The sequence below is a fragment of the Mixophyes fleayi genome, chromosome 5 (assembly GCF_038048845.1).
Source record: "Mixophyes fleayi isolate aMixFle1 chromosome 5, aMixFle1.hap1, whole genome shotgun sequence".
Lineage (NCBI taxonomy): Eukaryota > Metazoa > Chordata > Amphibia > Anura > Limnodynastidae > Mixophyes > Mixophyes fleayi.
Window position 1 is genome coordinate 11,244,292 of NC_134406.1, and position 17,380 is coordinate 11,261,671.

General features: G+C 45.1%; 1 protein-coding gene across 3 annotated transcripts in view; it reads right to left on the reverse strand.

The window, feature by feature from the left end:
- The window catches only part of KHDRBS3 (KH RNA binding domain containing, signal transduction associated 3), an 80,257-nt gene extending 68,565 nt beyond the window's left edge, over nt 1–11,692 (reverse strand). For 2 of the 3 annotated variants that reach the window (XR_012692723.1, XM_075211683.1), the window contains exon 1: nt 11,399–11,692. Coding sequence is in view for 1 of the 3 variants with exons in the window: in XM_075211683.1 (XP_075067784.1) it covers nt 11,399–11,594 (196 nt within the window). In the remaining 2 variants the exon portion in view is untranslated. The remainder of the gene's footprint in view (nt 1–11,398) is intronic. The other variant, XR_012692724.1, reaches the window with a different exon arrangement.
- Nucleotides 11,693–17,380: the final 5,688 nt, after the last annotated feature.

Here is a 17,380-nt window from a genome sequence, read left to right on the forward strand (position 1 = left end):
AAGAATTAGTGGTGCTGTATAAATAAATGGTGATGAAGATGATGATGATGATGGTGATGATGAAGAAAGGAGTCTTCAGTCCCACTGTAAGCACCAAATCTGCTGATCAAAAAAAAAAATGAACAATAGCTTCTACTCTAGAAATAGTGTTGTCAGATTTTCCACTCCCCAATAAACTCCTATATCTTATAAGGCTTTGTTGTTGTACTAGGAACAAAATGCAAGTTTATTAAAGGACCAATAAAGTTCAATATTAATATTTTCATATATAAAGCATGAAGGTGAAATATATTGTTCAGTTTTACCTTTACTTTGAACTGTAGCTCTGTTTAAAAATGTATGAACCTTACTGCAGGCCGGTGTCCCCAGACATTACATACTAAGGCTTTCAATTCCACTGAGCATGCGTAAAATGACTGTCATGTGGACATACATGGAAACTTTTATTTTATCCCCTCTGGGAGATCCCCGAGGGGGAGGTGAACTGTAAATGCGGAGGGGGAGGGGTTCCGCATGTCATTTAAATTGGCACCATCCCCTGCAGAGCAATTATGGTAATTCAATGCAGTTGGTGGGCCAAAATGACACTATTCACTGCAAATCATGTCACGGAGGCCCCAGGAGAATAGCCTGCTCTCCCATCTGGGAGACTTACTCACAATTCAGGAATCTCCCGGACATTCAGGGAGAGAGGGACCGGCGGAGTGGTAAGTTAACCCTTACCGCTCCTTGAAAGTATCAACAAGGCGGGCGAGTATTGCTCATATTTTATTGATAAGTTGCTGTGATAAGTGATTTTCTATCTCTGACATGAGCAGTAATATAAAATCAACCTAATACATGCAGCAAATGCTCTTTTGCAAGATTGTGTGTTTCGGAATAAACAGACTGCTGGCTTCACACAAATAGATTTGTGGGTCAATATAGTGATGATTGTACCAGCCTCTGAGGAGTTGGATGGATTGGGGGTGTTCCCCCGACAAGTACAGATTAGGTGCCTAACTGCCTCTGCATTAACACAAAAAAAAAAAAAAAGATTTGAAAAGAAATTAAAAGAGATAGAAGGGGAACAGGTTACAGTTACATGTCTTTCCTCATCTCGTTACAAAAGGACTATTTTTCCTCGGAGATCGGTCTTGTCCTATACGTTTAACAGGAAGCCCTTTTAAATCCTTTTATTGCACTTCTGAGGGAAAGCCAGGGCCGGATTAACATAGGGCTAACTGGGCTACAGCCCAGGGGCCTATGGCATCCAGGGGGCCCTTGAAAGTGCTCAGCAGCAGTATTGATCAGTCGGGGGCGGGGGCGCCCCCGGTGCGATCAGTGCTGCTGAGCACATTCACTGCGGTCCTTCCCCGGCGAGCTGTAGTCTCCTTACTGAGGAGATCTCGTGAGTCTCACTCTCACGAGATCTCCTCAGTAAAGAGCGTACAGCACGCCGGGGAAGGAGGTAAGTGCCTGGGGGGTGGGGGGCGGTCAGCTCAGATCACGGGGGGGCCCTCACGGGGGAATGGAAGCCCCCTTAGCCCAGGGGCCTCCATTCCCTTAATCTGGCCCTGGGGAAAGCGCATTCTTAGGCGCCCTTTCAACAGTGCAGTAAAATACTTGTTAGACAAAAAAAACACACATATAATAGATACATTATCAATGTCCTCTCATTCGAAGGGTTAATTAATTTAGCTAAATTGCACAATATTCTGTCATGAAAAAGCTTAGATTAATTAAGGGGTGGTCATAAAGTGTTTTTATGATTATCTTTAAAGTTTCACTTTTTCCATGTTGCACAGCCCATAAAGACTGCAGTGCATCAAGGTCTGCTCAGATCAGAGATGGCCAACAGACGGCCCTCCGAGCCTCCACCTGCGACCCCCAGCTCCCTCATGCTTGGTTGTCAGCTATGTTTGCTATAGCTTGTTTAAAATGCTGCTAATATGTTATTACATTATAGGTGTCTCTGTCTTAAAATCAAGTGTTGGTTTAACTTAATACTGAGATTAAGGTTGATGTGTGGCCACTAAAGGGTTTCTTGTTGCCCATCACTGGCCTAGACTATACCAAGCGTGACATACATAGATGTGTTTGGCTAGCAGCAAAGTTTACCTGATGCACCTTAGGACATAACCACCCAGGTAAGCGGTTTCTGCTTTTTCTAATACAGAGAAAAGACGATACATTTTATTAGATATCAAATATTTCAGTAATGTACTGGCTTTATATATGTGTGCAAAGGGGTCCTTCTATGCTCTTTAAGACGAAATGGTAATGTTACTATAGAAAATGTTTGTGGGGGGGGTGGAGTGGAGGGGGTGGAGTGGAGGGGGGGGCGGGCTAAATAGTAATGGCTGGGGTGGTCCAAGTTGCAAGTGCAGGGTCGTTGTGACGCGTTTCACGTTATCATGACTCCACCCAACACACACTTGCAATGCTGTAATTAACGTCATTGTGTAGAGGGGGGGGGGCAATGAATGCTTGATTTTAAGCAAATCGCATTCACCCTGCCCATTACCCTAAGTGCAGGAGGGTGGTCTTCTCTCCCAGGATTCTCAAAGAGAAATGTGGGAGTCTCAAAACTTTCCGGGAGAGTATGCAAGCAGTGCCGATACTACCATTGGTGCAGCAGGTGTGGGGCGCATGGAGATAATGGGGCCCGCTGCAATGCAGAAGCAGAGGGTTGGGAGCCCCAGTTCCCGCCTCCCTACACCGGGGCCCACAGATTGCTAGTTCTGATTCTGTATGAAAGTATGGTCTCTACAACATTTCATATCTCCGTTTTATTTGAGGCAAGAATAGCAGACCACTTTGGACCATGGCATTGCACACTTCGCTATATCCTGGCCTTATTCAACTATTGTTTTCATTTCAATGTTTATTTCTCTATAAAACATATTTAGTTTTCTCAAAAAACAGAAGAGGATTAAAGTCAAAATACAGCTCCAACTCTAAGCTTTCTGGCTGGAGAATTATCCCTGAGGTGAATTAGCAGCTTGAACCATGAGTAAAATATGTTTTACTGGGTTGTAAAATTAACCATGGGTAGGTTTCAAACACGGAAGTCCCCAGCTGCAATTTGTCACCTGATTGTTGTAGGGTTTTTAGTTTTTCCCGAACTATGGCTTGTCATGAACAAAAACTCCCTACCCATCCTATATAACTTATTCCCAACAAGAGTCAAACTCCTTCCGGCGAAATGGTGTATTCATAGAAGCCAAACACATTCCGTTGTTGTTTTTCTCAAAAAGATAAAACCCATATGTTCAAAGAATCTGTTTTGCAGTTTAAGACAAACTCTTTCTGCCTTTTAGGTTTACTTCCTAAGGAACTAGACTACACAAGCACGTCTTCATCAGACCAACAGAAACATGTATTAATTTACATTACTACGGCTCAAATGAACATTAACAGTGATAAGATCTAACTGGATATGGAGATATGTTTTCAACAGCTGTTTTGTGGAAAATAAGCAACCTGTACTTTAATGGATTAACAGCGTCTCAACTGTTACACTGACTGAAAGAGCTTTTATACTGAATCAAAAGCTGGACCGTGCATCAGAACAGAGGAGGTAGATAAAGGCAAGAGACTAGGTTACCGTGTCTGAATAAAAGTACAATGAATCTGCCAGGCCAAACCTCACTCAACCCAATCTAGAGGTAAGAACGGTCCAATAAATTATGCAGGAAATAACCTGAAAGACAAGAGGGTGGAGAACGAACCTGAAACATACAGGTAGTAAAAAAAGGGTCGGGATGCCCATAACAAGGCTTTATTTATTGATATGTCCCAGATCCCATCAATAAGCAGAATTATTTATCATAGCGCAGCAATATAAAAAAAAAAAAAGTCTAATCGTCGGCATTTATCAAAGAAATATCGCCAAGGCATCTGAGCGATACTCAGATGTGCCGGCAATACTGACAATTAGCTTAGTATCCTTAATTGTGTGCATGCTTGAGCAATCCCAGTAGTTTAAAAATAATTGTCTTTTTTTTTTTTATTTACTGCATTTAAAAATGCTGTATTCTAAGAATATCGCTGGCGAATACTCCCATTAATGCCGTCAATAGGTCTTTTTGCCCTTTAATAAATATTGTATCTTTTGAAAGCATGCCCCCTGTTCTCCTCTTAATAAGTTTGACATTTTATTCACAATATTTCATCATTTCATGTATGCTAAACAATATAACCAAATTGCATCCTTCAACTCACTTACCTTTACTATAAATGTAATTACTGATAAAGTTTTAATGAAAATCTTGAATCGCTGACTTGACCAACTGTTTATGCATGTGAATGTGTGAGTGTGAGTGTGAGTGTATGTATATATATATATATATATATATATATATATATATCTAATATATAAATGCTTAGCAGCGTCTGTCTGTCTGTGTGTGTGTGGAAAAAAAAACCAAGTTGCAGCGCCACCTGCTGGGCAGAGTTATACACTGAGCTACTAAATTCTTAGTGTGTGTGGGAAAAAAAATTCAAAAAGGGCTGGAATTTGGTAGGGCTCAAACTCATTTTCGTGAGGTAATTTTACCTCATGAGCACACATGTGTAAAGGCGTGCGTTAGTGTGTGTGTGTGTGTAAAAAACTATTTTCTCAGAAAGGGCTCATCCAATTGACCTGAAACTTGGTATACTGACATTATTTGACAAAAAAATTAGAATAGTTAAGTCAGTTAACTTCCATCATCCCCCCTTCCCCCCGTGGGAGGGGTAGTAAAGGCTAAATTTACGAGTTGAGGGGTCAAACTCATTTTCGTGAGGTAATTTTACCTCATGAACACACATTAAAAAGGGCGCTTGCGTCGGGAAGTAACGATCTTCCCCTGAGGAGGCCTGGGCTAGGCCCAAATGCATGACAAGAACCTTTTTAAGACCTTAAGTATCTTGATTTGACTAGAATGCATGAGTATCATGCATGGGTTAACTTGTATGTATATATATATATATATATATATATATATATATGTCTTTTGTAATGTGCCTTTTTAATCTGGAAAATGATTAATTTACCTGGTCGATATAATGCCTTTCACTTAGCAGATGTTTACATGCACTGTGGAAGATTAGACCTAGTGCAGTGATACTCTATTTCTTTTTAGCTGGAACCTCAAGTGTCAGTGAGACATTGTATCATGATCCAAAAGAGGTGGTTCCCAATAGAATGTATAGCACAGGGATGGAAAGCCTTTGGCTCTCCAGGTGTTGTGAATCTACAAGTCAGAGCCTACCCTACCAGCTATCGGCTGGCAAAGCATGCTGGAGCTTGTAGTTTCCCAACACCGGCAGAGCCACCAGCTGTCCAGGCCTGGCACAGAAGATCTAGCAACAGAATGACTACAGTAATAGATTCTGTGATCTCATCTTGGGGTTCTGGTCCACAGGTTGTGCACCTCTGGCTTAGAGCATAAATCAGAAAAATATATTTTTGGCAGCTTATATAGACAATATTTGAATTGAAAAGATTTCCTTTACTTCGAATTCAGCCATCATATATAAGTTCTCGACATTACTTGACATACACAGGCAGCCAGTGACAAAGTGGTTAGCACTTCAGCCTCACAGCACTGGGGTCATGAATTTGATTCCCGACAATGGCCTTATCTGTGTGGAGTTTGTATGTTCTCCCCATGTTTGTGTGGGTTTCCTCCGGGTGCTCCAGTTTCCTACCACTCTCCAAAAACATACTGGTAGGTTAATTGGTGTGTCTGTGCTGTGAAATTGGTTGCGCTATATAAATGATAGATGATAATACACTAACAAACCTTGTATAGTAAGTTGAGTAAGGCTCTAGTAACAACTAATGCAAGTGTCATTAAGGCCAGGAACAAAAACATAAAGGTTACTCGCGCCCACTCTTGTTTTTGAATATTTATATTTATTTAATCAAACCAAAGACAAATCACCTACTTGACTTACAGGCATCTCAGCCAATGACAACTCTTCATCAACTGTAGTTTAAGGAAATAAGGAATACTCTAGGTCAGGGGTTGGCAACCCCCAGCACGCATGCCAGACGTAGCACACCGGGCCCCAGGTCATGTTCAGACATCAAGGGGGTACACTGTTTTGGGAGCACCGAGTTCCTGCCGCCGGTTTCTCTGGGGGAACAGGTACTTTCTGTTTGTATTGTGCGTGCTGTCATTTATTCAGGTACCGCAGCGCTACATCTACGTACTGGCTGTGTCCCTGCTTCTAACCCTTTTCTCCTCCCTTCAGACTCAATATTGGTCGTGCCTGATAGAAAGTGAGTGCCCATCTTGCGGTGCACTGTAAAAGAGGCTCTTGATCCTGAACTTAGATCTCCCGTCTGCATTGCAACCCTGCCCTTTCCTGTCTTCATTTTTCCTTCTCAATGTATGTCTCTGTCCCCCCGCCCCTTGTGTACCACTGCCACCCCCGGTCTCATGTGTGCCTCTGCCCACCAATCCACCCCATGTGTGCCTCTTCCCCCCCGCCCCATGTGTGCCTCTGCTACCCCCGGCCTCATGTGTGCCTCTGCCACCCCCGGCCTCATGTGTGCCTCTGCCCACCAATCCACCCCATGTGTGCCTCTGCCCCCCCCGCCCCATGTGTGCCTCTGCCACCCCCGGCCTCATGTGTGCCTCTGCCACTCCCGGCCTCATGTGTGCCTCTGCCACCCCTACTCCATGTGTACCTCTGCCCGCTCTGCCCCATGGATGCCTCTGCCCGCTCTGCCCCATGCATGCCTCTGCCCGCCCTGCCCCATGTATGCCTTTGCCCCCATAGACTCATGTGTGCCTCTGTCCCCCCTAATATATGGCACACCTGGGCTTGGCTACGTTTTAGCCGACACACTGGCAGAAAAAGGTTGCCAACCCCTTCTCTAGGTTAACAAAGCAAGAGTATTTTTATTAATATCAGGATTTATGACCCCAGTGCGGTAGCCTTCAAAGAGTACCACTGCAGATCACAGCGGTACATAATAAAGTACCACAGCAATTTACTATGCCGGGACTGATCTGCGGGACCCCTGGCATAGACCCCACTCTTCCGCGAGGTAATTTACCTCTTCACCAGAAGTCTAACGCTGCCGGTGAGTGAAGTAAGCGCTATGAACATGAGCATATCGCTTTCTTCTGGGAGGAATCTAGAGAGGCCGTGGGAGACTTCAGCTGGATGCCATAAACAGATACCAGTAACGCCCTCCTGAGCTGCCGATATCTTGCTGCGAAAAGCTTTGCATTTCACAGCTTGATGAATTATCTAAACTTGCTATGATTAACCATTTGACAAATACGAAAAATTGGGGAAAGCGCCTTTTGCAGGCAATTACGCTGGCATTTTGTCTCTCCACCACTAAATAAACCCCCTGATGTTTGAGCCCAAGCTCTATCAAGATGGGAAGTTAAATCTTTAGCCAGCTATTGATCTGATAATTCGACAGCAGTAGGAGCATTTCCATGTTCTCCCAAAATTGCTGCTTTTGTTTTTTTGTTTTTTATAGTTACTTACTGCTAATAATTCAATATTTGAATGAGCAAGCATTGCAAAGATCTGCCACAGGTTACATAATGTTCCAATATTTTAAGATTTATTACCAACCTTCCATTCTTACACTGCGCAAAGTTCTCTACTTGATATTAATAGGTTATTATTATTTTTTGAAATGACAGAATATTGAACCCAGTTGCTTTATAGAATAAGAAAGTTAAAAATCACCACTAGCATATTACAGAACACATTGGATAGGCACAACTTTATGGCTAGTGCAAATCTGTCTTCAATAGCCCTGCAGACCATCACAGTCCAAGAGGCACCAGCATTGAAATAACTGAACTAAAACAGCTTAAAACATACGGCTTGTCTGTAGTGCAGCTCACAGATAGCTTGTGTTATTTCATATACAACCTCAAGGGACCGCGGATTTTGGTTGTGCAGCAGAGTGAGGAAGGCTGATTGTTAAGGGTCACCACAGAGACCATGTTCTCGGTGTATTTGTTATTCTATCTTAAGCAAAGTTATGTTAAAGTCAAGATCTAAGATTAGAACAGCACAACAATATGGAATAAAAGAAATGAAAAGCACAGATTACTAAATGCATGAATGCTGGTGGAAAGGCTATAGGACAGAAGAACCTCAAGTCATTTTATGTTAGCTTATTTGTCTTGCAACAGCCTGGTTTCAAATCTAGTGAAAGCAGTAGCTTTAGTAGTAGTTCAACCTTGTACAAAATGTGACATCATCATCATCATCATCATTTATTTATACAGCGCTACTAATTCCGCAGCGCTGTACAGAGAACTCATTCATATCAGTCCCTGCCCCATTGGAGCTAACAGTCTAAATCCCCTAACATACACAGACAGAGACTAGGGTCAATTTGATAGCAGCCAATTAACCTACTAGTACGTTTTTGGAGTAATTGTAATATATATATATATATATATATATATATATATATATATATATATATATATAAAATATTTATATGAGTGTGTTACACAAAAAATGTGTAGCTGTCTGCACTTTAGAAAATCTTTCCATCTGCTAATGACTCACTAAAGAGACTTGCCCTATACATCAATGTATTTCTTTTCCTAATGTGTTTAGTACAGCAAGTTCTTGTGTTATAGAATAATATCAGAAGGCTGCAAACCCCAAATCCCCGAGCAGGGAAGAGAGCGAGACTGTGTGAATTATGCAACAAATTCCAATTTAGCCTTTCCAAACTTGTGATAAACTGGTCTTGATGAGGATGTCAGGGGAGATACAAGGCAGACAGAAAGAAAATACAACATGGCACATTTGGAAGCTATAACTAAGCATCTCATATAGAGATTGTGACTTGCCAGGAACACAACACAAAATGCAGCAGAGAAAACAATATCGAGAGTTATTCTTTCAACCGACAAGAGGCAAACCATTTGCATAGCATCTGTGATATTATAAACCATCTACAGACACTAGAAACGTCACAGATACGTTTATTGGAAATAATGGTATTGCCATGGTACACGCTGGAGAGGCTTTAGTATAATAACACAGAAAAGAACAATGCACTAGAGAAGAATTGGGACTGTCAAAACAAACTGCTGACAGTCAATGGTCAGTACAGAAATATAGGATCACAAATGATAGGGGACAGAGAATTAAGCAGCCCAGCAGACCTGGAATCTCACATTTCCATAGTCCTGAGGGTGCACACATTAAACTTTAAAGACAAAAGTTTCTCAAGAGAGTTCCTGAAATTAGAAACCTTCTCTGCGTTAGTGGTGATTGCATTTAATCTTCAATACACAGTTATTAATTTAACAAAACAACACTTTCTAATAAACAATGCAACAATGCAGGGGTAAGTAACAGACAGCAAACAGATCAATTAAAGTGCACGCACTTATTTGTGACCCATTTAAAGACGCACCCACCCGAAACGTTGTTACTAATTCATGAAATATGCTAAGAAACGGTCTCTGTTCATCTCAACAGCTCATATCCGAAGCTCTCAAAACATAGGAATATTAATATGATTTTAAAGAATGCATTTCCCTGCCGACTTTCAAGGCAGATTTCATGGCACCATTTGAGCGCACTGTTTACTTTCAAGATCGGTCAGTTAATTAAGCCTTCAAAATTGGACAATATTAATATGATCACGCTTGCAAAATGACAAGGTGATAATCTGCAGAAAGGTTGATCAACACCAGGCAGGCGGCTGCAAACTGCACCCATCCATCAAGTTTATAATCAAGACAGGCCTAAATAAGGAATAGTACAGTTATTAAAATGATCACACGGACCATAAAATCTACATTCAGTACATGCAGTCTATACATAGACTTCATGAATCTCATTCTCCGAGCCATGCAAAGAAAGACAAAGGACTGAACAAAAGATTTCACAGCAATGGACAGAACAGCAAATAAATAAGCAAAAATACATAACAAATACAAAAAGCAAATTTAATGGCACACATTGGGCATTAACACCTTCACATGAAATAGCCTCAAAACACCCATTCACAGTACGACGATCTTGGAAACTGTAATAAGATTTTAACTGCAGCCTGGTCCTTGCAATTGCACTCCAAAACACTTTGGGGATTTAACAGTGCTAACTTACAACAAATCCCTATTAAAACCATGAAACGGAGAGGAAACCTGATTTCCACTGATTACTGTTCCATCTCTAGATACACTGATGAGAAAATAAATATTCCCCATCGAGCAGGAGTGCAGGCTGAACACTGCAAAGATCACTTACAGCCATCTACAGGACTTCCAATAACAGCAAACGACACAGAAACATGATGTAATGATCTGACATTGACATTCAAGCCTCCCGGATCACACCTGTCCCTGGTTTTTTTCTTTTTTTCTTTTAAAAGCCATTTATCACATAATCTGCATTGGATTTGCAATGTAATGCTGTTAACAGATCCAGAAACCAGATATAACACTCATCGTTTGTTGAAAAGGCAGCATGATGTGAAACTTCAAATGTGTTAAACTAATAGTAATGAGCAAACAATATCTATCTGGCCTCTAACTAAAAATTCCTAACATACTTCTATGCTCTAGAGCATAATACAAGAATATATATTTATATTAATAAAACAATGCTTGCTTTGATAACAGTATACAAACAGTGTATGTAAAAAACGTAATCTACAGATTTATATCACCTGTACACACACACACACACACACATATATATATATATATATATATATATATATATATATATATATATATATATATATATATAAGCAATGCAAAGTTACATAGCTTCTACTACAGGGCAAAAATGTTACAATGTTAAGACTTGCTAGTAGAGCATATCCCAGATAATTGCTGTATAGAGGAGCCCATCGCCTGAACCCAGTAACCCTGGGGATATGTGTTGTACTACTTTCAAGGGATGGCAATTTTCGCTTCCCAACCCATGCTCTTGGGGACATGTTTTCCTAAAATGCTGGTGCTAGGGACCCCAACAGTGTATATATAGCATGTTGTCTGCAGATGTCAGAGACCTTGTGCTTTCCTGTTCCCTGAAGCCTGACGCTGGGGACCTCAGGGATACATGTTATCTGCAGATGTTGATATTAGGAGTATAAGGCATACACAAGTCAGAGTCCCTGTCTATGGATGCTCCCTGATCTCAGATGTCGGGACCCCATGTATAAATGTTGTATTGGCCCTTGGACCATGCAGAGGTCGGGACCCCATGTATATATGTTGGAGTGGCCCTTGGACCATGCAGATGTCGGGGCCCCATGTATATATGTTGGAGTGGTCCTTGGACCATGCAGATGTTGCGATCCCATAGACTGATGCCCCATAGACCCCTAGGTTGGGGATCCCTGGCATGTGTCCCTCTATATGAGGTTACAGTTGGCCCCTGGTCCATGCAGGAGCTGGGGGTCCCTCACCTTCAGTCACCATCCTGAGAGCGTGAGTGAACGAGGGGTCCAGCGTGTCCTTCTCAGCCAGCAGCTGGGGCAGATACTTCTCCATCCTGGGAGAGCAGAGCCGGGGATACAGTCCGGGGACAATAGAGGGGGAAGCAGCAGCAGGAGAATGGGGAACGATCCTAATGTTGTCAGTACCCGGGGACTGGACACTCATATAGCGGCTCCTCCACGGGTGACAGCTGAGCGGGGACAGATCCTCCACCTGCCGGGGACTGGGGACAGCAGCCTCTGCCGCGCTCTATAAACACTCCTGCAGCAACTGTCCCGGACTCCTCCCCCAGGGCAGGGTCCTGAGAGATCCCTCCGCGCTAACCCCGCCTCCCTTTCGCTGACAACCAGCTGAACAAAGCTGTAGGGGGCGGGACGGAGTCTGCTGATTGGATGGTAAGGAAGTCACTCAGGCGATGATTGTTTGTGCCTCCGCTGGTCGCTGTCCGTGGTGCTGAACTGACTGTGTGTTCCCGGGCGGCGGCAGAGGACGGAGGGCAGCGCTGTGCTCCGGGGTCCTCCTGACTGGCGGCCGCTATGGAGGATGCAGTACTCATGTATGACGTGTGATCTGTTCTCATTACACCCAGGAGCTGTCCTGCGGGTGACTCTGTGAGGCTGGTGTCTCCCTCCCCGCAGTGTACCCGGCATCTCCCCGTGTGTCACATTATCATCTTCTTCTGCATCAGTTGTCTCTGACATCTTCTCACAGGTTAAATCTATGCTCTACTGTGTGCTTCGTTCCTGTCTCAGTATGTGACCCTGCATTCACCAATCTGTTATACTATCCTCTGACACCATGTGCACCCTGCCCCTCTGTAACACTGTGCCCCTAACACTATGTGCACCCTGCCCCTCTGTCATACTGCCTGTGCCCCAACACTATGTGCACCCTGCCCCTCTGTTACACTGTCTGTGCCCCAAAACTATGTGCACCCTGCCCCTCTGTTACACTGTGCCCCTAACACTATGTGCACCCTGCCCCTCTGTTACACTGTGCCCCTAACACTATGTGCACCCTGCCCCTCTGTAACACTGTGCCCCTAACACTATGTGCACCCTGCCCCTCTGTTACACTGTCTGTGCCCCAAAACTATGTGCACCCTGCCCCTCTGTTGCACTGTGCCCCTAACACTATGTGCACCCTTCCCCTCTGTCATACTGTCTGTGCCCCAAAACTATGTGCACCCTGCCCCTCTGTAACACTGTGCCCCTAACACTATGTGCACCCTGCCCCTCTGTCATACTGTCTGTGCCCCAACACTATGTGCACCCTGCCCCTCTGTCATACTGTCTGTGCCCCAAAACTATGTGCACCCTGCCCCTCTGTCATACTGTCTGTGCCCCAACACTATGTGCACCCTGCCCCTCTGTTACACTGTGCCCCAACACTATGTGCACCCTGCCCCTCTGTTACACTGTGCCCCTAACACAATGTGCACCCTGCCCCTCTGTAACACTGTGCCCCTAACACTATGTGCATCCTGCCCCTCTGTCATACTGTCTGTGCCCCAACACTATGTGCACCCTGCCCCTCTGTCATACTGTCTGTGCCCCAACACTATGTGCACCCTGCCCCTCTGTTACACTGTGCCCCAACACTATGTGCATCCTGCCCCTCTGTCATACTGTCTGTGCCCCAACACTATGTGCACCCTGCCCCTCTGTCATACTGTCTGTGCCCCAACACTATGTGCACCCTGCCCCTCTGTTACACTGTGCCCCTAACACTATGTGCACCCTGCCCCTCTGTCATACTGTCTGTGCCCCAACACTATGTGCACCCTGCCCCTCTGTTACACTGTGCCCCAACACTATGTGCACCCTGCCCCTCTGTCATACTGTCTGTGCCCCAACACTATGTGCACCCTGCCCCTCTGTTACACTGTGCCCCAACACTATGTGCACCCTGCCCCTCTGTTACACTGTGCCCCTAACACAATGTGCACCCTGCCCCTCTGTAACACTGTGCCCCTAACACTATGTGCATCCTGCCCCTCTGTCATACTGTCTGTGCCCCAACACTATGTGCACCCTGCCCCTCTGTCATACTGTCTGTGCCCCAACACTATGTGCACCCTGCCCCTCTGTTACACTGTGCCCCTAACACTATGTGCACCCTGCCCCTCTGTCATACTGTCTGTGCCCCAACACTATGTGCACCCTGCCCCTCTGTTACACTGTGCCCCAACACTATGTGCACCCTGCCCCTCTGTCATACTGTCTGTGCCCCAACACTATGTGCACCCTGCCCCTCTGTTACACTGTGCCCCTAACACTATGTGCACCCTGCCCCTCTGTCATACTGTCTGTGCCCCAACACTATGTGCACCCTGCCCCTCTGTTACACTGTGCCCCTAACACTATGTGCACCCTGCCCCTCTGTTACACTGTGCCCCAACACTATGTGCACCCTGCCCCTCTGTCATACTGTCTGTGCCCCAACACTATGTGCACCCTGCCACTCTGTTACACTGTGCCCCTAACACTATGTGCACCCTGCCCCTCTGTCATACTGTCTGTGCCCCAACACTATGTGCACCCTGCCCCTGTCACACTGTGCCCTGACACTATGAACCCCCATTCAATCTGCCATACTGTGCCACAACATTTTGTGATCCCTTTCCTTCTGTCACACTGTACCCCAACAATATATGCCCCCTGCACTTCTATCACACTGTGCACCAACACTATCTGCACCCTGCACTTCTGTTACACTGTGTCCTGACACTATGTGCACACTACACTTCTGTCACACTGTGCCCCAACACTATGTGCACCCGGCCCCTCTTACACTGTGCCCTAACACTATGTGTACCGGCTCCTCTGTTACACTGTGCCCTAACACTATGTGCACCCGGCCCTCTTACACTGTGCCCCAACACTATGTGCACCCGCCCCCTCTTACACTGTGCCCCAACACTATGTGCACCCGGCCCCTCTTACACTGTGCCCTAACACCCTGTGTACCGGCCCCTCTGTTACACTGTGCCCTAACACTATGTGCACCCGGCCCCTCTTACACTGTGCCCTAACACTATGTGTACCGGCCCCTCTGTCACACTGTGCCCCAACACTATGTGCACCCGGCCCCACTTACACTGTGCCCTAACACCATGTGTACCGGCCCCTCTGTTACACTGTGCCCCAACACTATGTGCACCCGCCCCCTCTTACACTGTGCCCTAACACTATGTGTACCGGGCCCTCTGTTACACTGTGCCCTAACACTATGTGCACCGGCCCCTCTGTTACACTGTGCCCCAACAATATGTGTACCCTGCCCTACTGTCACACTGTACCCCAACACTATGTGTGTTCTGCACTCTGTCACACTGTGCCCCTACATATTGTGCCCCCAAGTCCCTTTGTCACACTGTACCACCTGCCCCTCTGTCACACTGAGCACTAGCACTATGACCCCCACTTCTAATCTATCACATTGTGCCTCAAACCATGCACATCCTGCTCTTGCTCACTTCCATACTCTGCCCCAACACAGTGTGCCCCCTGTCCCTCTGTCACACTGTGCCCCTATACTATGTGCCTCCTGCACTTCCCTGCACTTTTTTTTACACTGTGCCCTGACATTATAATCCCCCTTCTAATCTATCACACTGTGCCCAAACACCATGCACATCCTGCTCCTGCTTACTTCCATACTGTGCCCCAATGCAATGTGCCACCAGTACCTCTGTCACACTGTGCTCCAACACTATGTGACCCCTGCCTCTCTGTCACACAGTGCCAACATGCTCCTCCTGCCCCTCTTGTTGTCAGGATACAATGTCATGTTGTATCATGTCACACTGTGCACCAACACAATGTCACGTTGTATCATGTCATACTGTGCACCAACACCATGCTCCTCCTGCCCATCTTTGTCACATTGTATCCTGACAACATATGCCTCCTGATCCTGCACCTCTTCACACCATGCCCGAACACCATGTGTCACCAGTCAATATATCATACTGTGCCCCAACACCAAGTACCTCCTGCACCTACCCATCTATCACACTGTACTCCACTATCATACAAACCCTGCTCCCCCAACATCCCCTTTCCCTCTGTCATACTGTGCCCCAACACTATGCGCCTCCTGTGTCTCTGCCCACTTCACCCATCCTTTGTTATACTGTGCCCCAGCAGCATGTGTACCCTGCCCATCTATCTCACTGTGCCCCAACACCATGTGCCTTCTTCTTCCAAACCTCTGTCACACTGTGCCCCAGTAGTATGTGTATCCTGCCCCTCTGTCTCACTGCACATCTGTATCACTGTACTTCAACACCATATGCTTCCCACTCCCGTCCATACATCATACTGTGCCCCAACACCAAGTACCTCCTGCACCTACCCATCTATCACACTGTACTCCACTATCATACAAACCCTGCTCCCCCAACATCCCCTTTCCCTCTGTCATACTGTGCCCCAACACTATGCTCCTCCTGTGTCTCTGCCCACTTCACCCTTCCTTTGTCATACTGTGCCCCAGCAGCATGTGTACCCTGCCCATCTATCTCACTGTGCCCCAACACCATGTGCCTTCTTCTTCCAAACCTCTGTCACACTGTGCCCCAGCAATATGTGTATCCTGCCCCTCTGTCTCACTGTACATCTGTATCACTGTACTTCAACACCATATGCTTCCCGCTCCCGTCCATACATCATACTTTGCCCCAACACCAGGTTCCAACTGCTCTTACCATCCTTTTACACTGTGCCCAAACACCATGATTCCCCTATTCCTGACCTTCTGTCACATTGTGCCTTAACACCATGCACTTCCAAACACTAACACCAAATGTTTCTTGCAGTCACATTGCCATCATGCACAGCCGCAAAACTATGAGCCCTGGCTCCTGCCCTCCTATCATGCTGTGCTCCAGCATCATGTGTCCCTGCTCCTGTTCCCCAATATCATATGCTTCCTGCTGCCATCCTTCCATCACACTGTGTCCCTTGAGATTTTTTGTCTTCTCTGCACACCTAGGTGCACTTCAAATTTCTTTTGGCATCACCCGATACTGAAGAATAGATGTTCACTTTGAAGTGTGCTAGATGGACCATCCACACCAATGTCTGCAAAATTAATGCATTTAGTGGTGCCCATTGCGTACACTTTGCAAATGAGTTATTTTGTATCACACCTTGCTTTCATCAACTTCTCAACACCATGGTCTCAATTAACCTAATCGTTTGAAGTTGAATACCACCCTGTTATCATTGTACCACTTATACCAGCCCCTGTATAATGCAACCCCATTTGTATCTAATCCATCATAATCTCAAACACTATGTCATTCCTGTTTCCATCCCATTATCACACTGTACCACTAGCATTCACCCCTTCATGATACTGTGCCTCAGCACAGTTTATCCCATCCTTCACTAATTTGCCATAATGGACCAAAACATTATATCTGTTTCCTCTTATCTATCACTGTGTGCTGGATGCTATAATATGCAGGAAATTAGTTTGAAGATTTATGTCCAAAAGGCATTTTACTACACTGCCCTTCTTTGTTTTCAACACTGACCAACTATAGTGTCCATTCTTTAGCAGCTCACGTAAGTGCAGATCTGATCATGCAATTCCAAATTGAACAGATATAGTTGTTCCATAGTCAGGTCCATAAACCAGAACACAACGAGTTCTAATATTTCCTCATCCATGGTTAGAGGATGACCACACACACATGATGTAGGGATATATTTTCCCCTCAGTCATATCATGTCTTATCTGTTTGCATCATATTTTGATATATAAAGAAAGGTGTCACTTTTTCGAATGTAGAGACAAATGTTTAATTTCACTGACCTGATCAGTCTATATGTGGGTAGCTGTAATATAATGCACAAAGTAAGACTTATTGAATGTGAGTATATACATGCACTATTATAGTAGATGTGTACTATTACTGCCCAGCATCGCAAATACATTGG